General features: G+C 43.5%; 1 protein-coding gene across 12 annotated transcripts in view; it reads left to right on the top strand.

Annotated features, from left to right (window-relative positions):
* Positions 1-27,278, top strand: part of afdna (afadin, adherens junction formation factor a) — a 348,820-nt gene that overhangs the window by 228,010 nt on the left and 93,532 nt on the right. For all 12 annotated transcript variants that reach the window (XM_060916385.1, XM_060916383.1, XM_060916384.1 and 9 more), the window contains 3 exons: positions 1,163-1,361; positions 1,610-1,713; positions 19,336-19,416. In XM_060916385.1, the coding sequence (XP_060772368.1) occupies positions 1,163-1,361; positions 1,610-1,713; positions 19,336-19,416 (384 nt within the window). The remainder of the gene's footprint in view (positions 1-1,162; positions 1,362-1,609; positions 1,714-19,335; positions 19,417-27,278) is intronic.

Raw genomic sequence — 27,278 nt, 5'->3', positions numbered from 1 at the left:
ATATTCTGTCTGTTATTCAATCTCTCTCGTTCTCTCTCTCTCTCTCTCTCTCTCTCATATCCTGTCTGTTATTCAATCTCTCCCCCTCCTCTCTCTCCCCTTCCTCTGTTATTCATTCTCTCTCTCTCTCTCTCTCACATATATTGTTATTCAATATCTGTTTCAATCTCTCTCTCTCGTTCTCTCATATATTCTGTTATTCAATCTGTCTGTCTCTCATATTCTCTTTCAATCTCTCTCTACCTCCTCTCTCTCATATTCTGTTATTTAATCTCTCTCATATCCTGTCTGTTATTCAATCTCTCTGTCTTTCAGTCTCTCTCCCCCCTGTCATTCAAACTGTCCTTCATTGTCTCTGTCCCTCCTCTCTCTCTTTTTGTGTCTCTCTCCTTCCTCTCGCTCTGTCTTTCAACATCCCCCCCCCCCCCCCAATATTCTATCTGTCAGTTATTCAATCTCTGTCTTTCAATCTCTCGGTCTGTCATTCAAACTGTTTTTCAGTGTCTCTCTCCCTCCTATCTGTTTTCCAGTGTTTCTCTCTATCTCTCTCTACCTTCCCCTGTCTCTCTCTTGTTAATTCTCTTTCTTTCATTCTCTCTCGGTCATTCAATCTGTCTTGCAATGTCTCACTTCCTCCTCTCTCTCTTTCAGTCTCTATCTCTCTCTACCTCCCCTCTTCTCTCTCTCTGTCATTGTTTTTCTCATTCAGTCGCTTTCTCTTTCTCCCTCTATATCCATTGTTCAGTCTCTCTCTCTCTCTCTCTCTCTCTCTCTATCTCTCTCTCTCTCTCTAGACATTTTATTCTGTATTATTATGGAAACATACCAGAAGAGGTGTGTGTGTGAGAGAGAGAGATGGATTGAAATGAACTATTCTCCAATCCTGGGTGTGTTCAAACCTCACACGCAGTGTTCTCGGGATCGGACCTGTTCCTGAAATCCTCTGTAGCTCTGACGAGGACAAAACGCTTCCTGAAGATAAACGAACACACACGTGCTTTATATTAGCGATACTAATGAATGATGATGATTAATGATATAAACGTGTGCTTTGATCATCAGGAGCTGGAACGCAGTTCTCGTGGTTTCTTGCTCCAGATTTGCATTTTAAAGGGTAAAGGTTTGTGCTTAAGTGCAAACGCTGTCATGCCGTCGCCTGCAGGAGCTGATCGATCACGTGGTGGCCGTGGCGGAGAACACGGCGGACGAGTTGGCTCGCAGCGACGGCCGAGAGGTTCAGCTGGAGGAGGATCCCGACCTACAGCTTCCCTTCCTGCTCCCGGAGGACGGCTACTCCTGCGACGTGGTCCGCAACATTCCCAACGGCTTCCAGGAGTTCCTGGAGCCGCTGTGTCAGAGAGGTAAGAGGAGCACAGAACATTCCGGGAGCCGCGGTGACGGGGAAGTAGGTGGAACTTGTTTGTTTAACGCTGATGTGTGACTAGTGGAATGTGGTTGGTTAAGGTCTCACAGAAAGGACTGTTTGTTTCGGATCAAAAACACACACAGATAACCGAGGGAGCAAAGTGACTGTGTGTGTGTGTGAGAGAGAGAAGGATCTCCATGATTTGGATGTGTATTCAGGGTGTGTGCTGACTTGCTTTTCCAGGTTTCTGCCGTCTCACACCTCATCCTCGCTCTCCCGGAACCTGGACCGTCTACTTCGAAGGAGCCGACTGCGACAGCCACTTCGCCGCGGATAACTCTGACCTGGTAGGTCACATGACCCGATTAACTCCCACACACACACTGAATAAACCTTATTATTCTATCCACATTGACTGGATATGAGCAATCGTGCACTCTGATTAGGATATCACCTCATATACCGTGAGTAGAGAAAAACAAAATGCATGTTGCTGAACCGACCGAGGACGAAATAAAAACGACTCGAAAACAAAAACCCCCAGAAATACAAAAAAAAAGCAAAAAAATATGGCGTGAAAGTATCTGATGGTAAGAACTTTTTTTTTTACCGCCCCCCCAATAATAATAATAATAATAATTATTATTATTATTATAGCATTTTTTTCACAAATTGCTCCTGTCATTTCGCTGGTTTGTTTACGTTCTTCATCTTTCAGCAATAAAATTTGTTGATTTTTTTTTTTTTTTTTTTTTTAGGCTGGTTCAAAACCTCAAAGAAAATTGAAAATTACATCACTGAAATGTCCAAGGAAGAATTAAATAAATATCGAAAGCTGTTCTATACCTCAACGAGGCTGGAGCTCAGACCGGCCTCTGTTGTTGTGTGCGAGTTTGAGATCCGATCAACCCTGTCGAAGGAGTAGCGAATTTTTTTTTTTTTCGTGAAATTTCACGAGCCCTGTGTAGCTTCATCTATGGTAGGTGGCGCCACCTGGTGAACAACTCTTGTTGGTATACGTCTTTAGAGTCTTCTGGGTGAGTTTCAGTGAAAACGTCGCAGTAGTGTTTAATGTGACGAGTCGCCCAATAATTTCAGACGCCCATAAAATAATAAATATGACAGGTGGCGCCACCATCTTGACTTTCTGTGTGGAGTTTGCATGTTCTCCCCGTGTCTGCGTGGGTTTCCTCCGGTTTCCCCCACAGTCCAAAGACATGTGGTTAGGTTAATATGGGACGGCCTTGGGCTGAGGTGCCCTTGAGCAAGGCACCGAACTCCCAACTGCTCCCCGGGCGCTGTTAGCATGGCTGCCCGCTGCTCTGGGTATGTGTGTGTGTTCACTGCTTCAGATGGGTTAAATGCAGAGAGGAATTTCACAAGTATGTGATGAATAAAGTTGCACTTGTTTGATCTTTATGCACACCAACCTGCGGAAGTTTATATGGGAGCTTGATCGAACTCCGATCAATCCTGTCAGAGGAGTAGCGATTTTCGTGAAATTGCACGTGACCCCTGTGTTGCCGCATCCATGGCAGGTGGCGCCACCTGGTGAACAACTCTTGTTGGTATACGTCTTTAGAGTCTTCTGGGTGAGTTTAGGGTTGCAAAATTCCCGGGAATTTTCAGAGTGGAAAATGTCCATGGGAATTAACGGGAAAACCAACTTTACTGAAAAATTGATGCAAAAACATCAGGTCCTTTTATTCAGATTAGGATATTTCTCTGGGGTTCTGTTCAGAAGAACATGCAAGCAAAAACAAGCATGTAACTACTTAAACAACTGAGAAAATTAATAACCACCGAATGTTTTACAAAAGCAATACGGGTTTTCCCTGGTACGTGTTGAATGAATTGAACAATAACCTTCGACTTTGTGAGAACTTCTCTTCAAAAGCAACTTTAACTCTACTTCTGATTTTGAAGACTGCTTCCTGTAACTTTTTTGTTTACTAAGTCTACTTCAACAACTCGAATTCCTTTTTCATTTTGCACCTGGTTTGTAAACCGTATCCTGTCAAGTAATTTGGTTGCAAATTATCGGATTAGAAGTAATGATTCAGGTCTACAATGCTATTAAAGCAATGACATTAAACAGCCTTGCTCCAGATTCAAAGAAAAAAGCGGCACTAATATATTTTACAAGCAGCAAAACTTATTTCAAGACTACTAGTAATTAGAAATTTTACATTTTTTAAATATATATATGTTATTTACTAGCTGGGAGGTCCATATCGTGAAATACCGTGACCGAGGTCTTGTAAGTACTGACCGAGGCCGAGGTCACAGTATTTCACCATACGGACCGACCTTAAGCTGGTAAATAATATATTTATTTTTTTCTTTACCAAATTCTAACAGAAAACGAGAGCGCCCGAAAGGGAAAACCGAGCCGAGCCGCCATTTTGAATCCTCATTCACGGCTGTAATGAGCAATTCCAGCGTTATGGACGTGACACTTGAACTCAAAATGGCAACAAATGACCCAGTGCATGTTTTATTGTCTCCCAGTATTTAAACAGGTGTTGCATATTTTAAGGCTGTACCATACTGGAGAAGTGATAGAACAAGAACAATTCCCATAGTACATCTAGGGCATGCCAGAAAACGCCAATAAAAGATGCGTTATGGATGTGACAGAAAAAGTATCACTTTTCTTGGGTGACTGTACATTTTTATCAAACTCTGTGAAATTGTAAACCTAATGTCGAAATGGAGATATCCATTTGATAGAGGGGTCCAAGGTGAATATTAAAAAATCTTTGTTTAAAATATTTTGTATTTCATGCAGAGTTTCGGAAGGAAAAGTCAGCGTTATGGATGTGACGAAATTCCGTTATGGATGTGACGCGTCTGAAATAGACATGGCATATGTTTAGAAAATCAGCAATTTAACCACCATAACCCTTTGAAAAACTCTCTAAATATCAGCTAAAACTATCAAAGTTCTTAAATAATATTTAGGATGGCTATTGTTTTGCTGTTTTGTGGATTTTAGCATACATTTCTGTGGCTTGTGGCAATAATATAGAATTGTACATGATCAAAGTTGATTTTAGCTTGGGTTTTACATTATAAGAAAGAAAGACTGACAGTGACATATTAGGTTGGTTACAAATTGGTTCAACTTATTCACATCTGTAAAATACAGGCCTAGGTGAGAGCTCTGGGAGTGGCTTTGATGTATTACATGTTGCTTTATTTTTGCATGGTGAGGTTGACATTTACATGGAATTGCCCTAATGCAAATTGCTTCCTCCTCGGTATACAAGTGCACTTCCATGGCAGGAAAAAAACTACATTTTGCTGCCTATGTAGTCCCCTATTTATACAAAACTGAGTCATTCAGGATTCAGCCATGTTTTTGCTCGGCGTTAGCAACAGTTAGAGGTTTTTAGCTTTCTCCTGAAATGTTTTCTTTTATTTCTTCTTCCTCAGGGTAGTAAAACTCGCTTTCGCTGTGAACACTGTCGTTATCACTATCCATGCTGTAAAATTAATGCTATTATGCTGAGAAATGCTGGCAAAAATTTATAAGATTTTTGATAATCTTATAAATAAATCTTGTAAAAAAGATAAATGTTGACAAAAATTGCTACTATGTTTGCTGTTGTTGTGAACGAGCGAGTCGCCAGAGGTCTGTAACCGGGGTCCGTACCGTAGGATACAGACCCGCTCGCCAGCCAATCAGAGCGCAGGATTTGATGGAAACCGCACTGCGAAAAAAAAAATCCTTATTTCATGACATGATGCCTTTGTGATTAAATCTGTAGACAAAGTCTTCAAGTTTTGTAAAATTTTGTAATAAAAATGGTCAAAATTGAGTTTTTGCAAGATTTTTAGAAATCACTACTTGTTATGCAATGAGTTAGATTTCCAGTTAATTCTTACCAAAGGGTACACTCTAGAAAAATAATCGATTTGATTCAATTCAAAATAACTAGACGTCTTGTCCGAGGGACACTTAATAGAAATCTATTCAAATGCAGATTCGAGAGGTCCCCAACACACACACAAATGTATTCAAAATGTATAGTCGACCCAGGGATACAAGACCTTCTCCACTTTTGTGGTCGGGAACTTGGGAATGCGCATTTGACCTTTGACAATTTTGACTGGATTTCTATTAAGTGTCCCTTGGACTAGATAATTGAGATTGAGAATAATAATTTTTCACTGAAAAATCTGAATATAATACTAATATTGAAAAACTAAAAGCCTTTTATTAATTGGCCTTTAGCAATATGTCCTATTCTTAATGAGCACAAAACAGTACATACAGTGGGGCAAAAAAGTATTTAGTCAGCCACCAATTGTGCAAGTTCTCCCACTTAAAAAGATGAGAGAGGCCTGTAATTTTCATCATAGGTACACTTCAACTATGAGAGACAGAATGGGGGGAAAGAATCCAGGAAATCACATTGTAGGATTTTTAATGAATTAATTGGTAAATTCCTCGGTAAAATAAGTATTTGGTCACCTACAAACAAGCAAGATTTCTGGCTCTCACAGACCTGTAACAACTTCTTTAAGAGGCTCCTCTGTCCTCCACTCGTTACCTGTATTAATGGCACCTGTTTGAACTCGTTATCAGTATAAAAGACACCTGTCCACAACCTCAAACAGTCACACTCCAAACTCCACTATGGCCAAGACCAAAGAGCTGTCAAAGGACACCAGAAACAAAATTGTAGACCTGCACCAGGCTGGGAAGACTGAATCTGCAATAGGTAAGCAGCTTGGTGTGAAGAAATCAACTGTGGGAGCAATTATTAGAAAATGGAAGACATACAAGACCACTGATAATCTCCCTCGATCTGGGGCTCCACGCAAGATCTCACCCCGTGGGGTCAAAATGATCACAAGAACGGTGAGCAAAAGTCCCAGAACCACACGGGGGGACCTAGTGAATGACCTGCAGAGAGCTGGGGCCAAAGTAACAAAGGCTACCATCAGTAACACACTACGCCGCCAGGGACTCAAATCCTGCAGTGCCAGACGTGTCCCCCTGCTTAAGCCAGTACATGTCCAGGCCCGTCTGAAGTTTGCTAGAGAGCATTTGGATGATCCAGAAGAGGATTGGGAGAATGTCGTATGGTCAGATGAAACCAAAATAGAACTTTTTGGTAAAAACTCAACTTGTCGTGTTTGGAGGAGAAAGAATGCCGAGTTGCATCCAAAGAACACCATACCTACTGTGAAGCATGGGGGTGGAAACATCATGCTTTGGGGCTGTTTTTCTGCAAAGGGACCAGGACGACTGATCCGTGTAAAGGAAAGAATGAATGGGGCCATGTATCGTGAGATTTTGAGTGAAAACCTCCTTCCATCAGCAAGGGCATTGAAGATGAAACGTGGCTGGGTCTTTCAGCATGACAATGATCCCAAACACACCGCCCGGGCAACGAAGGAGTGGCTTCGTAAGAAGCATTTCAAGGTCCTGGAGTGGCCTAGCCAGTCTCCAGATCTCAACCCCATAGAAAATCTTTGGAGGGAGTTGAAAGTCCGTGTTGCCCAGCGACAGCCCCAAAACATCACTGCTCTAGAGGAGATCTGCATGGAGGAATGGGCCAAAATACCAGCAACAGTGTGTGAAAACCTTGTGAAGACTTACAGAAAACGTTTGACCTCTGTCATTGCCAACAAAGGGTATATAACAAAGTATTGAGATGAACTTTTGTTATTGACCAAATACTTATTTTCCACCATAATTTGCAAATAAATTCTTTAAAAATCAATGTGACTTTTTTTTATTTTTTTTCCTCATTTTGTCTCTCATAGTTGAAGTGTACCTATGATGAAAATTACAGGCCTCTCTCATCTTTTTAAGCGGGAGAAATTGCACAATCGGTGACTGACTAAATACTTTTTTGCCCCACTGTAACTGAAAGAAAGGCTTAACATGGGTTTTAATTTGTTTTTCTGGGTGATGAAATGTTTTAAAATGTTTAAAACTTAATTAAATGCCAAAATTGAAAATTCCCAGGCCCTTCAAAATTCCCAGAAACTTTCCACCCCTTTGCAGCCCTAAGTGAGTTTCAGTGAAAACGTCGCGGGAGTGTTTAATGTGACGAGTCACCCAGTAATTTCAGGCGCCCATAAAAGTGACACCTCAGAATCCAGGGACGCGTGTCGGCCGAAACGAATCCGAGATAATCGCAAAAGAAGCATTTTTTTTTTTCCAAATTTGTGATTTTCGTTTTTTTCCATCATGTGCAAGTTGAGATCTTGAAGAATGCAATCAGTATTTCAGATAATAGATTGTTTTGTTGGAAAAGCATACTTTTTTTGTTGCAAATTGTCTCGTTGTTGTCAGGACTGTAGCCTGCTGGGGGGTGTGGGTAAATTACCATATGGGCCATTCACATGATGATTTAAGTCTTCTTTTTTGTTTTTTTCCGCCGATCAGCTGTATGATACGAGCTGAGCTCGTGGCTACTTAAGCTGCATACAGGCGTGTAATTTCACTATGGAATGAGCAAGCTAAACAGAGCGCAGAGGAGCTGAAACACCGCGAAGCAAACAGACACACGGTAGTTACATCGGAGATCACCATTTCTAGCAAAAAAACCGCAACCAAAAGGAAGTGTTCTAGGACTACATATTCCATCGGAGGCATTGATGTGTGCAAGGTGCCATTTCTCTTTCTGATGGGGTGAGTTTATTAATCTAAGTTTGTGTGGTTATTTTTGCATGTAACGGAGAGTGTTGTGGTTTGGTTACATGAAACTAGCGTTGTGTTAGTTGTGTCATCATCGTGCTATCTTTCTTTCTTACGGTGTGAGTAATTTTTCAACCACAAAACGTTAAAGTATACTTTAGGACTTATTTTTGTACTTCATAATTGTGTTGGGCATACTTTGCATGGAAGGAAAATTGACGTGGTGATCTTTGTTTACATGAAAGTAGTATCGTGCTAGCTCGTAGGGGGTAGGGCTTTCATTAATATCATGCAAATAAGCACCATTATGTGCCCGCCCTGCACCCAGAGTAGCTGAGAAGGAAAACTTTGAGGGCGATTTTGTCCCTTTTCTGTTTTAAGAGGTATACACTTTCAAAAGGCCACACATTCTTCAAATATTGTCAGATCTCCACATGGAAGGCATCATTGGAAAGCTTAGAAACTGTACTTTCTGAATCTGTCAATAACTCAAAATGCCCCCGGGCGGACATGTGTCCCTGGATTCCGTGATCTGACAATTGTAAACATGACAAGTGGCGCCATCATCTTGACAACTTGTTATGCACACCAACCTGCGGAATGTTGTATGGGAGCTTGATCAAAATCCGATCAATCCTGCCGGAGGAGTCACGATTTTTGTAAAAAAAAAAATTTTTTGTAATTTTCTGGCCTATGACCGGATGAGCTTAAAACAACACAAGTCAATTCAGTCTTGTTGTACATTGGCTTATAGCGGCTATCCGCTCATGTACGACTCGATTTCGTGGAATAACTTGAATACGCTTTTGATATTTAAAGACACTCAGTGCTCAGAAGGCTTTGTTGTGTTCCGTGAGTCTTCTTCCTTGTCCGTGTGATGAGATGGATGGATGGTGGGTCTGATCTTCAGAAACACAACCACGGAACCTCCGCACGACGACGTGCGTGATCCGACTCGTCTCGGTTTTTGTGCATACGCCGCAGACCTACCTCAGTGTGTTTAGATTACAGTCAACACGGCTCCCACCGCTGCACCTAATTAATGACCAGAGCTTTGTAAATTATAACTTTCTGCTCACCCTAATCACACAAAAGCCCCCCGAGTTGCACCGCTTCCCCTGTAATCTCCGTTTTTTCTTTTTTTTTTTTTCCTGCCGTGGTTTGCATGCACCGTGCCCAAACACAGAGGGCCGGGCCTCATCGGCTCCAGGCCGCGCTCAAGCAGGAGCCAGCTTTCAGCGTCCCAGCGCCAAGCAGCCTCTGATTGGCACGTAGCCCGGGTGCATTAGACAGACCCGCCCCCGCGTCTCAGACGACTTCTTAACGATCTCATTCATGCTGCAGTGAGGCGCGCTGCTTTTATCAGGGAGCTGAAGCACTGCTGTGTAAAACTGCAGCAGCTCCCAGAGGGGCTCGTGTTTGTGTGTGGGGAGGGCTTTCCCCGTTTCCTGCACACACACAACACAAGCTGTGTATTTATATATGTGTATATATATATATATATATATATATATATATATATATATATATATATATATATTGTGTGTGTGTGAATAATAAATAAATGTGATTTCTAGTGTGAATGTGAGTGTGAATGGTTGTCTGTGTCTATGTGTCAGCCCTGTGATGACCTGGCGACTCGTCCAGGGTGTACCCCGCCTTTCGCCCGTAGTCAGCTGGGATAGGCTCCAGCTTGCCTGCGACCCTGTAGAACAGGATAAAGCGGCTAGAGATAATGAGATGAGATATATACAGTGACGTGAATGTCATCTTGGATATGGAATGTCGTCATGGCAATATTTGGGCTTTCAGTAATTTCTCTGAACTGTTCTTTTTCTGTGGCAGAATGATTGTACAGCATACAGCTTTAATTAAAAAAAACACTAGAATTTGCTGCACGAGTTTTAATTTTCTTTGAGTTTTCTGAAATCAACACAGGGTTAAAATTTGCATTCGCTCACTTAGATTATTAATTCAGAGGTGCTGAGACTTCCAAAACGTCTCTTATCTTGCCAAGACCGACGTCTCTTAACTTCCTGTTAGTGATCATGATCGACTACAGCTGGTAGCTTCTCTGTTCCTTCATAAAAAGAGTTTGTTTACAGCACTCACTGGATTGACCAACACACAGTAAAATGGGAAAGTCCAAAGAGCTCAGTGCAGATCTGAGAAAGAGGATCGCAGATATACACAAGTGCAAATTCCAAGATCAGTTCAAACAATTGTATCCAAGTTATTGTGAGGTGTAGTCACTTTGCTTCAAGAAAACCCAAACCGTCACCCTGAGCTGAAAGGAAATTGGTTTGGATGGTCAGGAACAACCTGGGAACCACCATGGCACAGCCCTGCCATGAACTGGAAGCTGATGGATCACTGTCTACAGTTCAGATCACCATGGACTAAGAGGCTGCTATCCAAGAAATAACCCCCTGCTTTAAAATCGACACCTTCAAGCTGAACTAAAGTTTGAAGCTGACCACACGGACAAAGAAAAAGGCTTCTGGAGGAAAGCTGTATGGTCAGATGAGACAAAGATTGAGTTGTTTGGCCACAATGACCACCATGTACAGAGGGACCCTGTACCAGCTGGTGGTGGTGGTAGGATCATCATGCTCTGGGGCTGTTTTACTGCCAGTGGAACTGGTTCATTGCACAAAGTGGATGGAATAATGAAGAAGGAGGACAACCTCAGAATTCTTCAGCATAAACCATCAGAAACTTGAACACGACTTGGGAGTTACAACAGGACAATAAACCCAAACACGCATCAGAGCTGGTTGTGGAGGATAAAGCAGGTGAACATTAAGCTTAAAACAAGTCCTGACTTCAACCCTATTGAAAATATATGGACCGGGATTATAAGTCGAGTCCATGCCAAGGGAGAAAAAAAAATGTAATTGAACTCCATCAATTCTACCATGAAGAGTCGTGAAATATCCAACCAGAATTCTGCCAGAAGCTTGTTCATGGTAAACAAGAATATTTGGTCAAGGTGAATCTTGCGAAGAGACATTTTACCCAAATATTAGGTGTGCTGTATGTATATTTTTGGCCCTGCGCTGATTTCAGAAAACCCAAAGAAAATTAAAACTTGTGCACCAAATTCTAGTGGATTTCTTTTAAATTAGCTAAAATTAATGAGCTTAAAAATGTCAACAAATTTTAATGCTTAAAGATGTAAACAAACCGGCGAAATGACAGGAGCAGTTTGTGAAAAATGCGATTAATAATTCTTGAAAAATTAATACAAAAAGATCCGTTCTTACAATCAAATACTTTTATTCCATATTTTGTTGCTTTTTTAATTTTATTTTTTAGGGATTTATTTTCAAGTTGACTTTTTATTTCGTCCTCGGTTGCTTCAGCAATTTTGTTTTTCTCTCCTCACAGTATATGAGCTGATATCCTAGTAGTAGAGTAGCCAATCAGAGCACACTATTGCTCATATCCTGTATACATACACAAAATCAGATTATGGCTTGCTGCATTTAAATGTAAATAAAGACAGTTAATAATCAGATTTCTTTAATGAGCCAAGATTAATGCCCCGCCCGCCCGCCTCTAGAAAGCTTGGCGATCACTGAAACGTAACGTACTTAAAGGGGAACTGATGTCATTTTTAAACTTGCTTTATTTCTTAACGTGTTATTCAATTACGTTTTCGGTTTTAGTAACCTTATATCGTGACTCGTTAATTGCAATTAAATATTATACTTATCGGCCTATTCGGTTTTTCGCCGTGTTGAATTTAGTTCGTTTGGTCCACGGCAGGCGTCGCTTATCCGCGCGATCTTCACGAGACTTGTACGAGACTTCGAAATGTGACGTGTCAGCCAGGTGTCATTGCCACCATTTTGAAAGCTGTTTTCCAAAAGAAGTATAGACCCTTTTCAGTCACGTGACCTTCGTAAACGCGACCACCATTTTGGACATGTAGCGGACTTCGGCTTGAATTGGTTTGAATGCGAGGAAGGCGACAAACGGAGAACATGCAAGAAAAAGGAGCGAGATGCAGAAAACACCTTCGCTATCCAGCGACGTAGGGCATTTACAGGGCGAGCAGAGGGAGAGGTATTTTCAAAAATTGAGGTTAGCAGGCTTAGAGAACGACGTTTATCTGCTTCCGCCTGGATTGTTCACTGACGTACGGAAGTACACGAAGCCCTCGTCTTTACCTGACTTCGGCCCACATGATCTGTATACCTATGTCGTTAAAAACCCATCGCCATACACGGGTATTGATCTGAAAACTCTTGTTTTGAACACTTATTTGTAGGCAGTGCTTAATTTGTAAAGTGGGAGGTCCCGGAGCGCAGAGGATGAGCGGCTCCGGTGCGGAAAAAAGAGGGGGGGGGGGCACTGCGCTTCTGGGCATGTTTTGTAATAACACTGCGAATTAAGTTCATCTGCAGATATTTTGTGGATGCCGTTTCATGAGAGAAATCACCAACAAGACAGATATCAAAATCAGACATTAACACTAAATAAACTTGCATTTTTTTATTTAATTATTATTATTTTTTTTTTGTTACATAGTCAAAAGAGGTGTCGGATCACCGGATCCAGTGTAAATAGCTGCCGGAGCCAACGCCCGAGGTTCCGGAGCGCGCTCCGGCTTGCTCCCCCTCAAATTAAGCGCTGTTTGTAGGACACTGCCTCTGATCTGTCCTACAGTCTACCAACAGCAAAGGAACACAACGCTAGCTAATGTCGTTAGCTAATAGCTACTACAGAAGAGCAGAGGTTACAATGGGTTATTTTAGCCTATTTGGTTACACACTCGCCGCCACAGAATGTTAGCAGCAATGTAATGCCTTTTCTGGCTAATTTTATTCGTCTTACCTCCAACAAAGTGGTCACTACACAAGCGTTGGTATGCCGAGGGCTGCCAATCTTTCCTGTTTATGGCCGCTATCCATCTTCTCCGTCGGTCAGCATCTACCGGGATCCGATAAAATGATAACCCTTGCCTTGTGTGTTGATGGTTACTACATCCAGGTGCACAACAATATAGTGGCATGATGGAAGTCTTGCTGAAAATAAACACTTTCTTTGCTGCCGTTCCTCAATGCTGGCTGTGGTAAACTACTGGTAGTACATGTCCAAAATGGCGGCCGCGTTTGTCGTGACGTCACGTGAAAAGGGTCCATTGCACAAAAACGAGTTTAAATGACGATTACTGCCTACTTTTTTCTAACTTTCCTGATCGCTATCAAAACAAACAAAACTCCCGGCTTGATTACGTCAGCATTCGAAAGAGGGCGCACGGGTCTTTTGACAACGTTGGCAGATGTCGGTCACTTTGATTTCCGCTGTACGTTTTACTTCCGTCCTACGATGTCTCGCACAGGTCTCAACGAATCTCGTTTACGGCCATCGCTTTGACATATGGACTGATATATCAAACAGTCATAACTTCCTATAGCAGCGACAAAATAGCGATCAAAAATGCATTCCGATATTTCATAAAATGAGAAATAGAATTTTGATGATAAAAAATTTGCCTTCCGTTCTCCTTTAAAAGTATGTACCGTATTTTCTGGACTATAGAGCGCACCTGTATATAAGCCGCATCCGCTCTATTTTTTAAAAAAAATGTAAAAAAAGATATACAAGCCGCACCGGGCTATAAGCCGCAGATATCTATGTTGAAAAATTAGATATTTACTGCATGTACAGAACGATTTTGTACTGTAAATGTACATGTATGTACCTGAACAGATTATTTCCAAACAGCGCCTTTTAACACGGCAGCAACTTTGCTGATTAAAACGGAACAGAACCAAGAGAAAATAACCGGTATTTATTTACCTTCATTTCTCCTGTGTTTGAAACCACAAGTCACTTTAATCATCTTCGCTGGATTTGAAAATAATTACCAGTTAGTAATTTGTCGTGCGTGTTCTATCTGCTAAAGATCTGCTAATTCTTCTTTGCATTGATTTTTCGTCTATCTTATTTTTGATTCTACTTCCGGTTAGAGCGCCCCTAGCGGTGGAAGAAAAATCCACAGACTAGCCGCACCTTTGTATAAGCCGCATGGTTCAAAACCTAGGAAAAAAGTAGCGGCTTATAGTCCAGAAAATACGGTAGTTAAGCCAAGAGTAAAACATTGTGCGTGTGCTGTTACAGGAAAATAATCAGTGCAGCCCGACACTAAGTAGAGTTTGAAGTTACTGTTTTGCACACCAATTTTCCAACACGAACAATTTTTGTGACCATTTTTTTTTTCGTCCATTTCGAGTTACGTTTAACGTTCTTGAGGTACTTCCCGTTACTGCTCACGTTACACAGAGCTAAGGAAGCACTGGGTCCCTCACAAGCCTTGCGTTTTCTATTCGTTTTTATGATGTTAATAAACCAAAGAAGGCAGCACGTGATTTTTACCAACAAACCAAAAGCATTCCTTTGTCCTGAAGACTTAAAACTGCAGCTTTAAAGTGAATGTAACGCCTCTGACCCACACGTCTTCCCTTGTCCAAAGCAACAGTCATTATGTTGATTTGACCATGTGTGTTTTCGAAAGATGAATTAATGGAAAATCTGTAAGATCAGCCGATTTTCACGGAGACTGAACCGGAAGATCCCGAAGTGGTGCGTGACGTCACACGCGTAACACAGATCCAGGTATCGATTTCGTTCCTGTGCGCAGCAGTGGTTAGAGCAGTCTCGATATGGAATTTTGAAGAGAATTCCGAGAGTGATTGGGATTCTTACAGTGGTGCTTGAAAGTTTGTGAACCCTTTAGAATTTTCTGTATTCCTGCATAAATATGACCTAAAACATCATCAGATTTTCACACAAATCCTAAAAGTAGATAAAGAGAATGCAGTTAAACAAATGAGACAAAAATATTATACTTGGTCATTTATTTATTGAGGAAAATGATCCAATATTACATATCTGTGAGTGGCAAAAGTATGTGAACCTTTGCTTTCAGTATCTGGTGTGACCCCCTTGTGCAGCAATAACTGCAACTAAACGTTTGCGGTAACTGTTGATCAGTCCTGCACACCGGCTTGGAGGAATTTTAGCCCGTTCCTCTGTACAGAACAGCTTCAACTCTGGGATGTTGGTGGGTTTCCTCACATGAACTGCTCGCTTCAGGTCCTTCCACAACATTTCCATTGGATTAAGGTCAGGACTTTGACTTGGCCATTCCTAAACATTCACTTTATTCTTCTTTAACCATTCTTTGGTAGAACGACTTGTGTGCTTAGGGTCGTTGTCTTGCTGCATGACCCACCTTCTCTTGAGATTCAGTTCATGGACAGATGTCCTGACATTTTCCTTTAGAATTTGCTGGTAGAATTCAGAATTCATTGTTCCATCAATGATGGCAAGCCGTCCTGGCCCAGATGCAGCAAAACAGGCTTAAACCATGATACTACCACCACCATGTTTCACAGATGGGATAAGGTTCTTATGCTGGAATGCAGTGTTTTCCTTTCTCCAAACATAACGCTCCTCATTTAAACCAAAAAGTTCTATTTTAGTCTCATCCGTCCACAAAATATTTTTCCAATAGCCTTCTGGCTTGTCCACGTGATCTTTAGCAAACTGCAGATGAGCAGCAATGTTCTTTTTGGAGAGCAGTGGCTTTCTCCTTGCAACCCTGCCATGAACAACATTGTTGTTCAGTGTTCTCCTGATGGTGGACTCATGAACATTAACATTAGCCAATGTGAGAGAGGCCTTCAGTTGCTTAGAAGTTACCCTGGGGTCCTTTGTGACCTCGCCAACTATTACACGCCTTGCTCTCGGAGTGATCTTTGTTGGTCGACCACTCCTGGGGAGGGTAACAATGGTCTTGAATTTCCTCCATTTGTACACAATCTGTCTGACTGTGGATTGGTGGAGTCCAAACTCTTTAGAGATGGTTTTGTAACCTTTTCCAGCCTGATCAGCATCAACAACGCTTTTTCTGAGGTCCTCAGAAATCTCCTTTGTTCGTGCCATGATTCATTTCCACAAACATGTGTTGTGAAGATCAGACTTTGATAGATCCCTGTTCTTTAAATAAAACAGGGTGCCCACTCACACCTGATTGTCATCCCATTGATTGAAAACACCTGACTCTAATTTCACCTTCAAATTAACTGCTAATCCTAGAGGTTCACATACTTTTGCCACTCACAGATATGTAATATTGGATCATTTTCCTCAATAAATAAATGACCAAGTATAATATTTTTGTCTCATTTGTTTAACTGGGTTCTCTTTATCTACTTTTAGGACTTGTGTGAAAATCTGATGCTGTTTTAGGTCATATTTATGCAGAAATATAGAAAATTCTAAAGGGTTCACAAACTTTCAAGCACCACTGTATATGTCGGATGAAGGAGAAGATGATTATCAAGGATATTCCGGAGTAAATGGTGATGTTCTCGAGCCCCCAAGATGAGAAACGGATGCCAGTTCACTCCGTTCATGACTGTCCTCCTCTGTAGCGTGCGCGAGAGAGAGAGATGTGCAGAACGCAGTGGTTACCTTTCATCATGTTTTCCTGAACAAAACTAAAAACAAATCGAGTCCTGCAACGTTGCAGTCTGAGAGCATTTAATACGTTTCAGTTAATAATTGATTGTGCGCACGTTTTTCTTCCTGTTAAAGTGCAGCAGATACGATGAGATCGGATGTCGCGAGCGTGTAAATGTTGCTCGTAATCCTGCGTGTGTGTGAGATAATGGGCGAATCGATGAACTGTCCAAACGTCAGCTCAAATGTCATTTACTAAATGAACAGGTTTGGTTTTTGCTCCAGTAATTCCCATGTGGTCGTTCTGGTGGTGGTGGTGGTGAACACTTGATGAATCAGATTTATTATTAGTAGGAAATCGACACGAAATCTGCCCGTTTCGTTTGCACAAACCGCACCCACCCGCTGTCGCTTGAGATTTGCGTCATTTTCTCGAAATTCGTGAACTGAATGTCCCGTTGTATATGGATTTGAACATCCAAACGCAGCGCAGCGCTTTCACATTTCACATTTTGTAAGATTCCATCAACAATATCCAATTTCAGCGAGTAAACAAGCAGGGAGTCAGGTGAACAGAAATGACCCAGATAACCGGGGTTCCACGCATGACGTCATGCGAGATTTACCCTGAGGCAAGGCTGCCTTTTTCCGGGATCCGGACACCGTGATTTATCGATAGTTTTGTGCTTGATGATCAAATAACACTATTTTCCCCCTGCTTTATTCATTCATTTTGGTCGTTACTGATGATATATATTCATTTTAAAGCGTTACAGTAAGGCATTACATCACTTTAAGAAAGCTGGATTCACAGCGTTTAAACTGGAGACTCCTTCCATTAAAGTAAATGAAGAGTGCGTGTGCGGTGAAGGACCTCGCGCTGATCAGATTCCTTCAGATATCGCATAATTTAGTCTCGGGGAGAGCAGAGTTTGTCAGAGTTAAATGATCACGCGAGTGTTCTACTGTACTCTCTCTCTAGGCTGTGGGAAGCTGAACTTGTGCTCGCGCGCTCTCTCACTCTCTTGCACACTCTCGCGTGTGCACGCTCTCTTGCTCGCTCACGCTCTCTCTTGTGCTCGCGCGCTCTCTCACTCTCTTGCACACTCTCTTCCGCGTGCACGCTCTCTTGCTCGCTCGCGCTCTCTCTTGTGCTCGTGCGTTCTCTCACTCTCTCGTGCTCTCTCGCTCTCTTGTGCTCTCTCACGCTCTCTCTTGTGCCATCTTGCGCACTCTCGTTTGCTCGTGCGCTCTCTCTTGCACTCTCTTGCTTGCGCGTGTTCTCTTGCTCGCTCACTCTCGCTCTCTTGTGCTCACATTCTCTCTCTCGCTCTCTTGTGCTCGTGCTCTCTTGTTCTCGCGCTCTCTTGTGCTCATGCTCACTCTCGCTCTCTCTTGTGCTCACGTTCTCTCTCACTCTCTGTTGTGCTCTCGCTCTCTTGTGCTCATGCTCTCTCTCTCTCACTCTTTCGTTCTCGCTCTCTCTGTCGCTCTCGCTAGCTCTCTCGTTAGCTCTCTCTTGTGCTCTCTCACGCTCTCGCTCTCTGTTGTGCCGTCTTGCACTCTCTTGCTTGCGCGCGTTCTCTTGCTCGCTCACTCTCTCTCGCTCTCTTGTGCTCGTGCTCTCTTGTTCTCGCTCTCTCTCACTCTTGTTCTTGCTCTCGCTAGCTCTCTCTTGTGCTCTCACGCTCTCTCTCTCTCTCTCTCGTTCTCACTCTCTCTAGCTCTCTCGTTAGCTCTCTCTTGTTCTTGCTCTCTGTTGCTCTCACTAGCTCTCTCGTTAGCTCTCTCTTGTGCTCTCACGCTCTCTCTCGTTCTCACTCTCGCTAGCTCTCTCGTTAGCTCTCTCTTGTGCTCTCACGCTCTCTCTCGTTCTCACTCTCGCTAGCTCTCTCGTTAGCTCTCGTTCTTGCTCTGTCGCTCTCGCTAGCTCTCTCGTTAGCTCTCTCTTGTGCTCTCACGCTCTCTCTCTCTCTCGTTCTCACTCTCGCTAGCTCTCTCGTTAGCTCTCTCTTGTTCTTGCTCTCTGTCGCTCTCGCTAGCTCTCTCGCTAGCTCTCTTGTGCTCTCACGCTCTCTCTCGTTCTCACTCTCGCTAGCTCTCTCGTTAGCTCTCTCTTGTTCTTGCTCTCTGTCGCTCTCGTTAGCGCTCTCTTGTGCTCTCACTCTCGTTCTCGCTCTCGCTAGCTCTCTCGTTAGCTCTCTTGTGCTCTCACGCTCTCTCTTGTTCTCACTCTCGTTAGCTCTCTTGTTCTTGCTCTCTGTCGCTCTCGCTAGCTCTCTCGTTAGCTCTCTTGTGCTCTCACGCTCTCTCTCACTCTCTTGTTCTCGCTCTCGCTAGCTCTCTCGTTAGCTCTCTCTTGTGCTCTCACGCTCTCTCTCTCTTGTTCTTGCTCTCTGTCGCTCTCGCTAGCTCTCTCTTGTGCTCTCACTCTCTCTTGCTCTCGTTAGCTCTCTCTTGTGCTTTCTCGTGCTCTCTCTTGCTCTCGCTTTTTCTTGTGCTGTCTTGCGTGCTCTTTCTTTCTCTTGCTTTCTTTCTCTCTCTCTCTGGCCCATGTGGAAGCGAGTTCGGCGCTCTGTGGCGCTGACGCATGTGGCTTTCATTCTTGACTCGGCTCCAGCAGCCGCCGTTTCTCCTTGTGGTCAGGCCTCGCTCCGAGAATCAACCGCCGCTCTGTGCCTCGCCCTGCCTCCTCCTCCTCCTCCTCCTCCTCCTCTCGTCCAGAACCAGCCATGAGACAGCGCCTGAAACCCAGAACAACTCACAATCCTGCTCCGGCTCCTGTCCCGTCAGCTCTAACCCCACTGTTTGCTCTTTGCTCTCTTCACAGCCAATGAGGAAGGAACCTGAAATCGTGACGGTGACGTTGAAGAAGCACAATGGCATGGGCCTCAGCATCGTCGCTGCCAAGGTAAGGAAACATCTCATCAGTCCTGGCACTGGAACTGAGCGCCTCCTGGGGACGCGTATATAGCTACTGGGTTTTAAATGACTTTGAACGTCGAGTTTGTGGAGAGCAGACATTTTTATAATGCGTCAGAGCAGATGTTGGATTCTGTTTTATAGATGTTGGACGTCCCAGAAATGGTGCAGTATGATCAAGGTTTTTTTTTTGTAGTTAATTATACAATCTGGAGTTTTACTTTCACATTAATATCTAGTGTATGTTCTTCCCAGCTTCCTTCACTGTAGATCTGGAATAAAAAGCTCGAGCTGATTATGTGGAACTTTGTGTGTGAGAGAGAGAGAGAGAGAGACAGATTTGGTTAAAAATCACTAGAACGTTCCTTTAAGAGTTTCGACGCTCGCAGCAGCAGCAGCAGCCAAATCCAAGTGTTCAGACGACAAACCTGAGAAAGTAGTGAGAGTTTCAGTCCATGCCTGTGGTGTAGGGGGCGGAGCTTCCATGTGCCGCCGTTGTTGTTGTGTTATCGTGTTTAGTCTACTCTCAGCTCCGGCTTTATGGCTCTCAGCGTGTTTGTCTTTACGAGGTGAAAATCTCACTCGCTGCTGCTGAAAGGTTTACGAGTCGGAGGAAGGAGCCGAGATCCAGATCAAAGTTGCTCGGAAAGTTAAGTTTGCAATTAAGATCGAGCGTGGTTTTTAACGAGCGCCGAGACGGAAACGAACGAGCCGACAAACACTGTCCGCTTTGCCTGAGCGACGATCGCATCCGATCTGTTCAGAATGAGCCAATAACAACCTGGGCAGTCACAGGGAAGAGGTGTGACTCCTGTTACAACTTCCTGCTGATCTTTACATGACTGGAAACAGCTTGATATCACACTCTTGTGGTCTTTAACGCTGGTGTTTCTTTCTGTAAATGTTTTGTTCTCGGACAAAGATAGCGGTTACTATCGAAACGGTTAAATGTTTGAGTGAACATGCTCATAGACACTCAAACAAATGATGGACACCTTTTCAACCAATCAGATTCAAGAATTCGACAGATGTGTACGAGATGCTGGAATGACTGTGTGGAAAAATGGCTTCAATGAGGCTGGAGCTCATACCCCACTGTTGTCGTGTGTGTGTTTGAAATCCGATCAATCCTGTCGGAGGAGTAACGATTTTCGTGACCCCTGTGTAGCTTCATCCATGGTAGGTGGCGCCACCTGGTGAACAATTCTTGCTGGAATAATGTCTTTAGAGTCTTCTGGTGCCCCTTTTCCACCAAAGCAGTTCCAGGGCTGGTTCGGGGCCAGTGCTTAGTTTGGAACCGGGTTTTCTGTTTCCACTGACAAAGAACTGGCTCTGGGGCCAGAAAAACAATAACAAGACCGCGAAAGATCGCCATTTTTAAGCGATGAGAGGCAGCAGCTGTACAAACGCGAAGTCATCCATTATTATTATTGTTGTTGTTTTTGCTTCGATATTCGCGCCAAGGTTTATGCAAACGTAGCGACGTAACTGACGTATACAGCGACGTAATGACGTGGCTTCCCTTAGCACCGTGAGCTATGGAAAAGCAAACTGGTTCTCAGCTGGCTCGCAAGTTGAACGAGTTGTGAACCAGCGCTGGCCCCAAACCAGCCCTGGAACTGATTTGGTGGAAAAGGGTTATATGTGATTTCCAGTGACGACGTCCCAGTCGTGTTTAATCTGACGAGTCGGCCAAAAAAATTCAGACGCCCATAAAATCGTAAAGCTGACAGGTGGCGCCACCATCTTGACCACTTTTATACACGCCAACCTGGGAACATCGTTTAGGAGTTTGATCGAAATGCGATCAATCCTGTAGGAGGAGTAGCGATTTTTGTGAATTGTGGACGGACGACGCGTGATCGCATAAGCTCATCCAGCCTGGCCTACGACCGGATGCGCTAATAAGACGCGTCCTGTTAGCGGAAAAATCATCCTTAGCAAAGGGCTCTTGGGATTCACTGAGTCACATCAGTGCACTGATTGAAAAGTTCACCATTCGATTGCTTCAATTTAAAAAAAAAAATCAAAATAAAAATACACCAGCTACAATTTTGGGATGAAATGATGAAATCAGGATGCATGATTTCTAACATCTTTACCAATATATTGGTAAAATCCGGTATATTATATAATTATTCGTACCGGCTGTATGTTTTTATTTCTTCGAAATGTGACACTTTTTTTTTAATATTGATTCCTTCTCTTTAAACTGTTGCTCGAGTTGGTGATCTCCGCGAGAGGCGTTCGAGTAAGTTCTTGCGGCTCTCTTGCCACAGCGCCAACGGGATTTCAGAATATGCATTACATTCATAGTGTTGAGCAGACACTCGTAATCCAGAGCGGCGTACAACACACCCAGAGCAGCCTGGGGAGCAGCTGCCATTCCTGCTGGTCCAGGGAATCGAACCAGCAACCTTTTGGTCCCAAAGCTGCTTTGCCAACCATTAGGCCATGGCTTCCATGTAAAAGTCTCTTCTTGCATCGGACCATCCTTGAGTCTTTTGCATCGTGTTGAATCGCACCTACCATATCAGCCTCAATGATTTTTCTTCTAACCCTACGTCTCAAAGGGTTTTATTCCCTTTTATGTAACGGGAAGTTGCTGAAAGTCATCTACTTTTTTTTTTTTTTTACTTTAAGTAGTGTTTGCAAGACCAACCGCAAGCTGGCCTAGTGGTTAGCCTGTCCACCTCTCGATTGGGAGACTGTGAGTTCTACTCCCGGTTGGGTCGTACCAAAGACCATCATAAAAATGGTACCTACAGTACTACCGTCTGGCAAGGCACGCTGCAATAAGCCTCGGTCACAACCGGCTGTACGTGCTCCTACGGCCGGTCTACGTGCAAGAAACGCACGGAGGGCGCGCATGTGACGTGCTGATTTTCAAGCCGTAGACCGGCCGCAGAGGTTCTTTGTCATGTCAAACAAACTCTACGGGCGCTTACGTTTTTTTCAGGTTGCAAGACAAAGGCCCAATCCCAATTCTAATTTCTACCCCTACCCCTCCCCCTTCCCCTTGGCCCTTCCCCTTGAAACTGAGCTACAAGGGATAGGGCTTGAAATTCAACCCCTACGTATTGGGATAGCCCTTCAACGATCGCATACGTCATCGCGTACCTCCGTCAGCGTTTACGTTAGCAAAACGCGACCAAATGCGTCATTGGCTGCGACCAGCCGCTACAGTCAGAGCCAGAGATCTCTGCTGGCAGGGTGTGATCTGTTAACTAACACCACTGAATGGGATATCTTTGGCGCTTCGTGCACCACATCCGACAGAATGAGGTGTCAGAACACTCATGTAAACAATAAAAGCGAGAATAACAGAACAAAACGTACGCAGTCAAGCAACCGAAAACAATACTCACTCCCAAAGCTTTTTAGCAGCAGCTTGGATTTCAGAAATTGCTGCTCATTCTCAGCTCGAAAGCGAATCAAGCGGCGTGTTTCCTCTGGATAACAACTTAAAACACGTAAATAATGGAGAAAATACATTTATGACAATCTTTCGCCGCGGGAACCGCCATCTTTCTGAAATCCGCATGAAATCTCGCTGAAATCCGCATGGCATTGTGGGAAATCACTCAAACCCCTTCGTTCGGAGTCAGCTCCAGGAAAATCTCCGTTTGGAGGGGTACAGAAGCCCTACCCCTTCCCCTACCCCTCCGCGTTAACTGGGATTGGGATACCCCTACCCCTTCACGTGAATGCGCAAAATGGAGGGGAAGGGCCAAGGGGTTGGTCCAAGGGGTGAAATGGGATTCGGCCAAACTTGCGGCCAACGTGCGTCTTTCTCCACGAACAAAAAAAAACGCAGCGATTTGGGAAACGCCAAAAATCGCACGGCCAAAAAATCGTACGTCCAGTTGTGACCTAGGCTATACAGATGCGAGTAGGGAAGTCAAACTCTCGCGGTTACCAGAGGACACGCCCCCCACTTACTGTAACCCTAGCTGTTTAGGCGAGAGGCCAAGGGTTCCGGAAACGGACATCGGCGCCACACCCATGCGCCGCAAAGAGCCGGTTAGTGCTGGGACAGGAGACTGCCTGGGAAGACCAGAGCCTGGCGTGAGAGGGATTTTGATTTGTAGTCAAGACCACCTAAACCAAGCCCAAGTCATGACCAAGAGTTTAAGGGGATGAGAGCGAGACCGAATCAAGACCAGGACAGCCGTAAACGAGTCGCATTCGAAGCAGGAAATTTTACACCCAGTCACAGTAACGACGTCCACAAATCCGACAATGCACAGGCAGTTCAGTGAAATCCCCACAGTCGCGAAATAAAATCCCAAGTCCTCCTCCATATCTGCGCCCGAGACCAGACCGATCGATAAAAATGCGGTCGATTCCGAGACGTTCAAAAAGCGGTCGAGACCAGTCTCGAGTACAGCACTAAATTTCAGCATAACATCATCCTTTTTAATCTGTTTCTGTTTGCACTGAACGTCATCCTCAAAACGTTTCGTCCCTGTGAATATTCACGTCCACTGAGATACTTTGGCCCGTAATTGTGACCAAAACTCGATAGGAATGATAGAAAAGCAAATTCTGTGTCTTCCTTTAAGTCCCGCATAAGAAAGAAGGATCTTGGATCTATAGCGCAAGGCGGGATACCACGACCTCGAATATACAACAATCAGCATATTAATATCAAATTTAATACTGAGATTTAGATTTGGTGAGTTTTAACCTCAAATATATGTATATTAAGCATTTTAGTATAGGATTAAGATTTTATTATATGAGTGATTCCACGCTTATGGGTACTGAAATGGGGACATGAACTTATTCACCTAAAACCATTTCTTTTTTTACCATCAGGTCACAAAACATGTAATCTTTAATGAATGATATGTTAAAAGATAACTTTAATTTTCTGGGATGTAATAAAAACATATTTATATGCCAAAGTCAAGCCTATGAGTTCCACAATGATGTCTGTTCCATTACTTCTGTTACGACTGTCCATCTCGCGTCTGTTACAAATTAATTACAATCTAGCTCTATACCATGTTAATCTTATTGAAAGAATGTGTATGTTTATTCTACTACACATGTTTATTAATGATATTTGCTAAAACATCACCTTCCTATGTTTCAAAAAGTAATTCTACATTGTTAAAATTGAGAATCTATATGTCCACAACACTTCTGTTACGTTCTGACTTTGGCATATAAATGTTTTTTCCCATAAGCGTGGAATCACTCATATATATTTAAAGTTGAAACGAAGGCAAATTTTTTATCATCAAAATGATATTTATCTCATTTTATTAAATATCGGAATGCATTTCTGATCGCTATTTTGTCGCTGCTATAGCAAGTTATGAGTGTTTGAAATATGCTCTGTAATATATATCAGTCCATATGTCAAAGCGACGGCCGTAAACGAGATTCGTTGAGACCTGTGCGAGACATCGTAGGACGGAAGTAAAACGTACGGCGGAAATCAAAGTGACCGACATCTGCCAACGTTGTCAAAAGACGCGCGCGCCCTCTTTCGAACGCTGACGTAATCAAGCCGGAAGTTTTGTTTGTTTTGATAGCGATCAGGAAAGTTTGAAAAAAGTAGGCAGTAATCGTCATTTAAACTTGTGTTTGTGCAATACTTCGTTTGGAAAACAGTTTTCAAAATGGCGGCGCTGACACTTCACGTTTCAAAGTCTCGCACAAGTCTCGTGAAGATCGCGCGGATAAGCGACGCCTGCCGTGGACCAAACAAACTAAATTCAACACGGCTACAAACCGAATAGGCCGATAAGTATAATATTTAATTGCAGTTAGTTGCCAATACGAGTCACGATTAGCCTGGGAAATCCCATGCTGCTTTGCACAATCGTTCCGATCTGAAAAGACAGCATGGAAACTATGGTCTAAAGGCTCGCCTGAGTTAGGGAGCCAATCAGAGAGTGGGGAGGGGTGGAAAGACGGTGACGCGTACTACTCGACAAACGGAAGCTTGTAGTTTATTTGGGACTGTTTACGGATCACATTTAACATGGCGGCGAGCGATACGAACCAAACTTTCGATCAAGCTTTAGACACTGCTCTGAATAGTTTAGAGCAGTAATCGTTCGGTGCCATTGTTTTCCTATTTTTTGTTTTGCCTTCTCTTTCCTTCTCTTCTTCGTCGCTCTAACTACGTCACCGGGTACAACTGCCATGATTGGCCATGGGCTACGTATACGCCAAATGATAGACATTCGCAACGTCCAATAAACGGCCGTTGACAATCGTAAACCACACCTCCCCTACGAGAAATTCAATAGGCGGATTCCAGACCATATTTCACTTGTGATATAAGGTTACTAAAACCGAAAACGTCACTGAATAACACGCTAATTAAGAAATAAAGCAAGTTTAATATCTGTATATTCCGTCATATCTGTATTTCTATTCCATTCCAATCAAGGATTTTTTTTTTGAGAATAACAGTTAGGAATTCCTTTCTAAGTTTTATAGTATACATTTAAGACTTAAGGCTTATATTTCAGATTTTATCCATCCATCCGTTATCTGTAACCGCTTATCCTGTGCAGGGTCGCGGGTGAGCTGGAGCCTATCCCAGCTGACTACGGGCGAAAGGCGGGGTACACCCTGGACAAGTCGCCAGGTCATCACAGGGCTGACACATAGACACAGACAACCATTCACACTCACATTCACGCCTACGCTCAATTTAGAGTCACCAGTTAACCTAACCTGCATGTCTTTGGACTGTGGGGGAAACCGGAGCACCCGGAGGAAACCCACGCGGACACGGGGAGAACATGCAAACTCCACTGGGCTCGAACCCAGAACCTTCTTGCTGTGAGGCGACAGTGCTAACCACGACACCACCGTGCCGCCAGATTTTAATCGTATTTATTTACGGCTAGTGTCCCCAGTTACTAGGCTACTTGTGGCCAGCTATAAGTTTGACACTTTATTAAAGCTGTTGATTGATTATCCTTTACATTGTCGAACATGAAGCTATAAACATTCGTTCTCTCACTTTTAAAGTTAAGCCAATAAACGCATCTCCTCCTCCTGATCATTGATGATGACCATTAAAAAGCGATCCTAGATTACGCAGTGCATCCACGTTCCGCTCATAAAAAAAATAGTGCTGTCAAGCGATTAAAATATTTAATCACGATTAATGTCGCGACTGTCATAGTTAACTCGCGATTAATCGCAATTTAATCGCACATTTTTGTCACATGAAAAACCATGTATTTCTCTTATCAGCATAAAAAAGTGAATGGGCTTGTGAATTGCTCACCGTTCGAACTACGGGGGTACTCGGGGGATCCGAGATCCCCTGAAACAGACATGAGATCCCTTGAAAACATGATTTGGGAAATGTTGGGGGGGTCTCTAAAATATTGGCAAAATGATGTTTATTGACATAGCAATCGTGTGTAACGGGAAGCATTTGCATATCCGAAGTGAGCGCGCGATGGAGATCCGCGCTCTGAGACAAGCGCAAGCACCCCCCCCCCCCCCCCCCCCCCCCCCAAGGGAAAAAAAGGGACCCCCCGAAAATATCGGCATAGTTCGAACACTGGTTGTACCAATGTTTTTATTTTTTTTTTATTGCAGAGCATAACACGTCTTGTCACAGCCACTGCAAAGTCGGGCTGGAGCCGCCGATGGGAAAACGAAACCTAAGCCGAGCACCGTGGCTCTTCGGAGGAGGGCAGAGGACTCTGGCTGTGCGGGGCGTGGCATTACAGTCTAGCTGCTATCGTTTTTCTAAGCAAAGTCTCTGTTCCAAGTTCCTGGCAGTTTCAAAAGCTTATGAAAAACCTACATCATGCCACAGAGCGTTAATCTCGCGATAAAAAAATTATCGCCGTTAAAATTGAG

The sequence above is a fragment of the Neoarius graeffei genome, chromosome 3 (genome assembly GCF_027579695.1).
Source record: "Neoarius graeffei isolate fNeoGra1 chromosome 3, fNeoGra1.pri, whole genome shotgun sequence".
Taxonomy (NCBI): Eukaryota; Metazoa; Chordata; class Actinopteri; order Siluriformes; family Ariidae; genus Neoarius; species Neoarius graeffei.
This window is presented reverse-complemented; position numbering and strand designations above follow the sequence as displayed.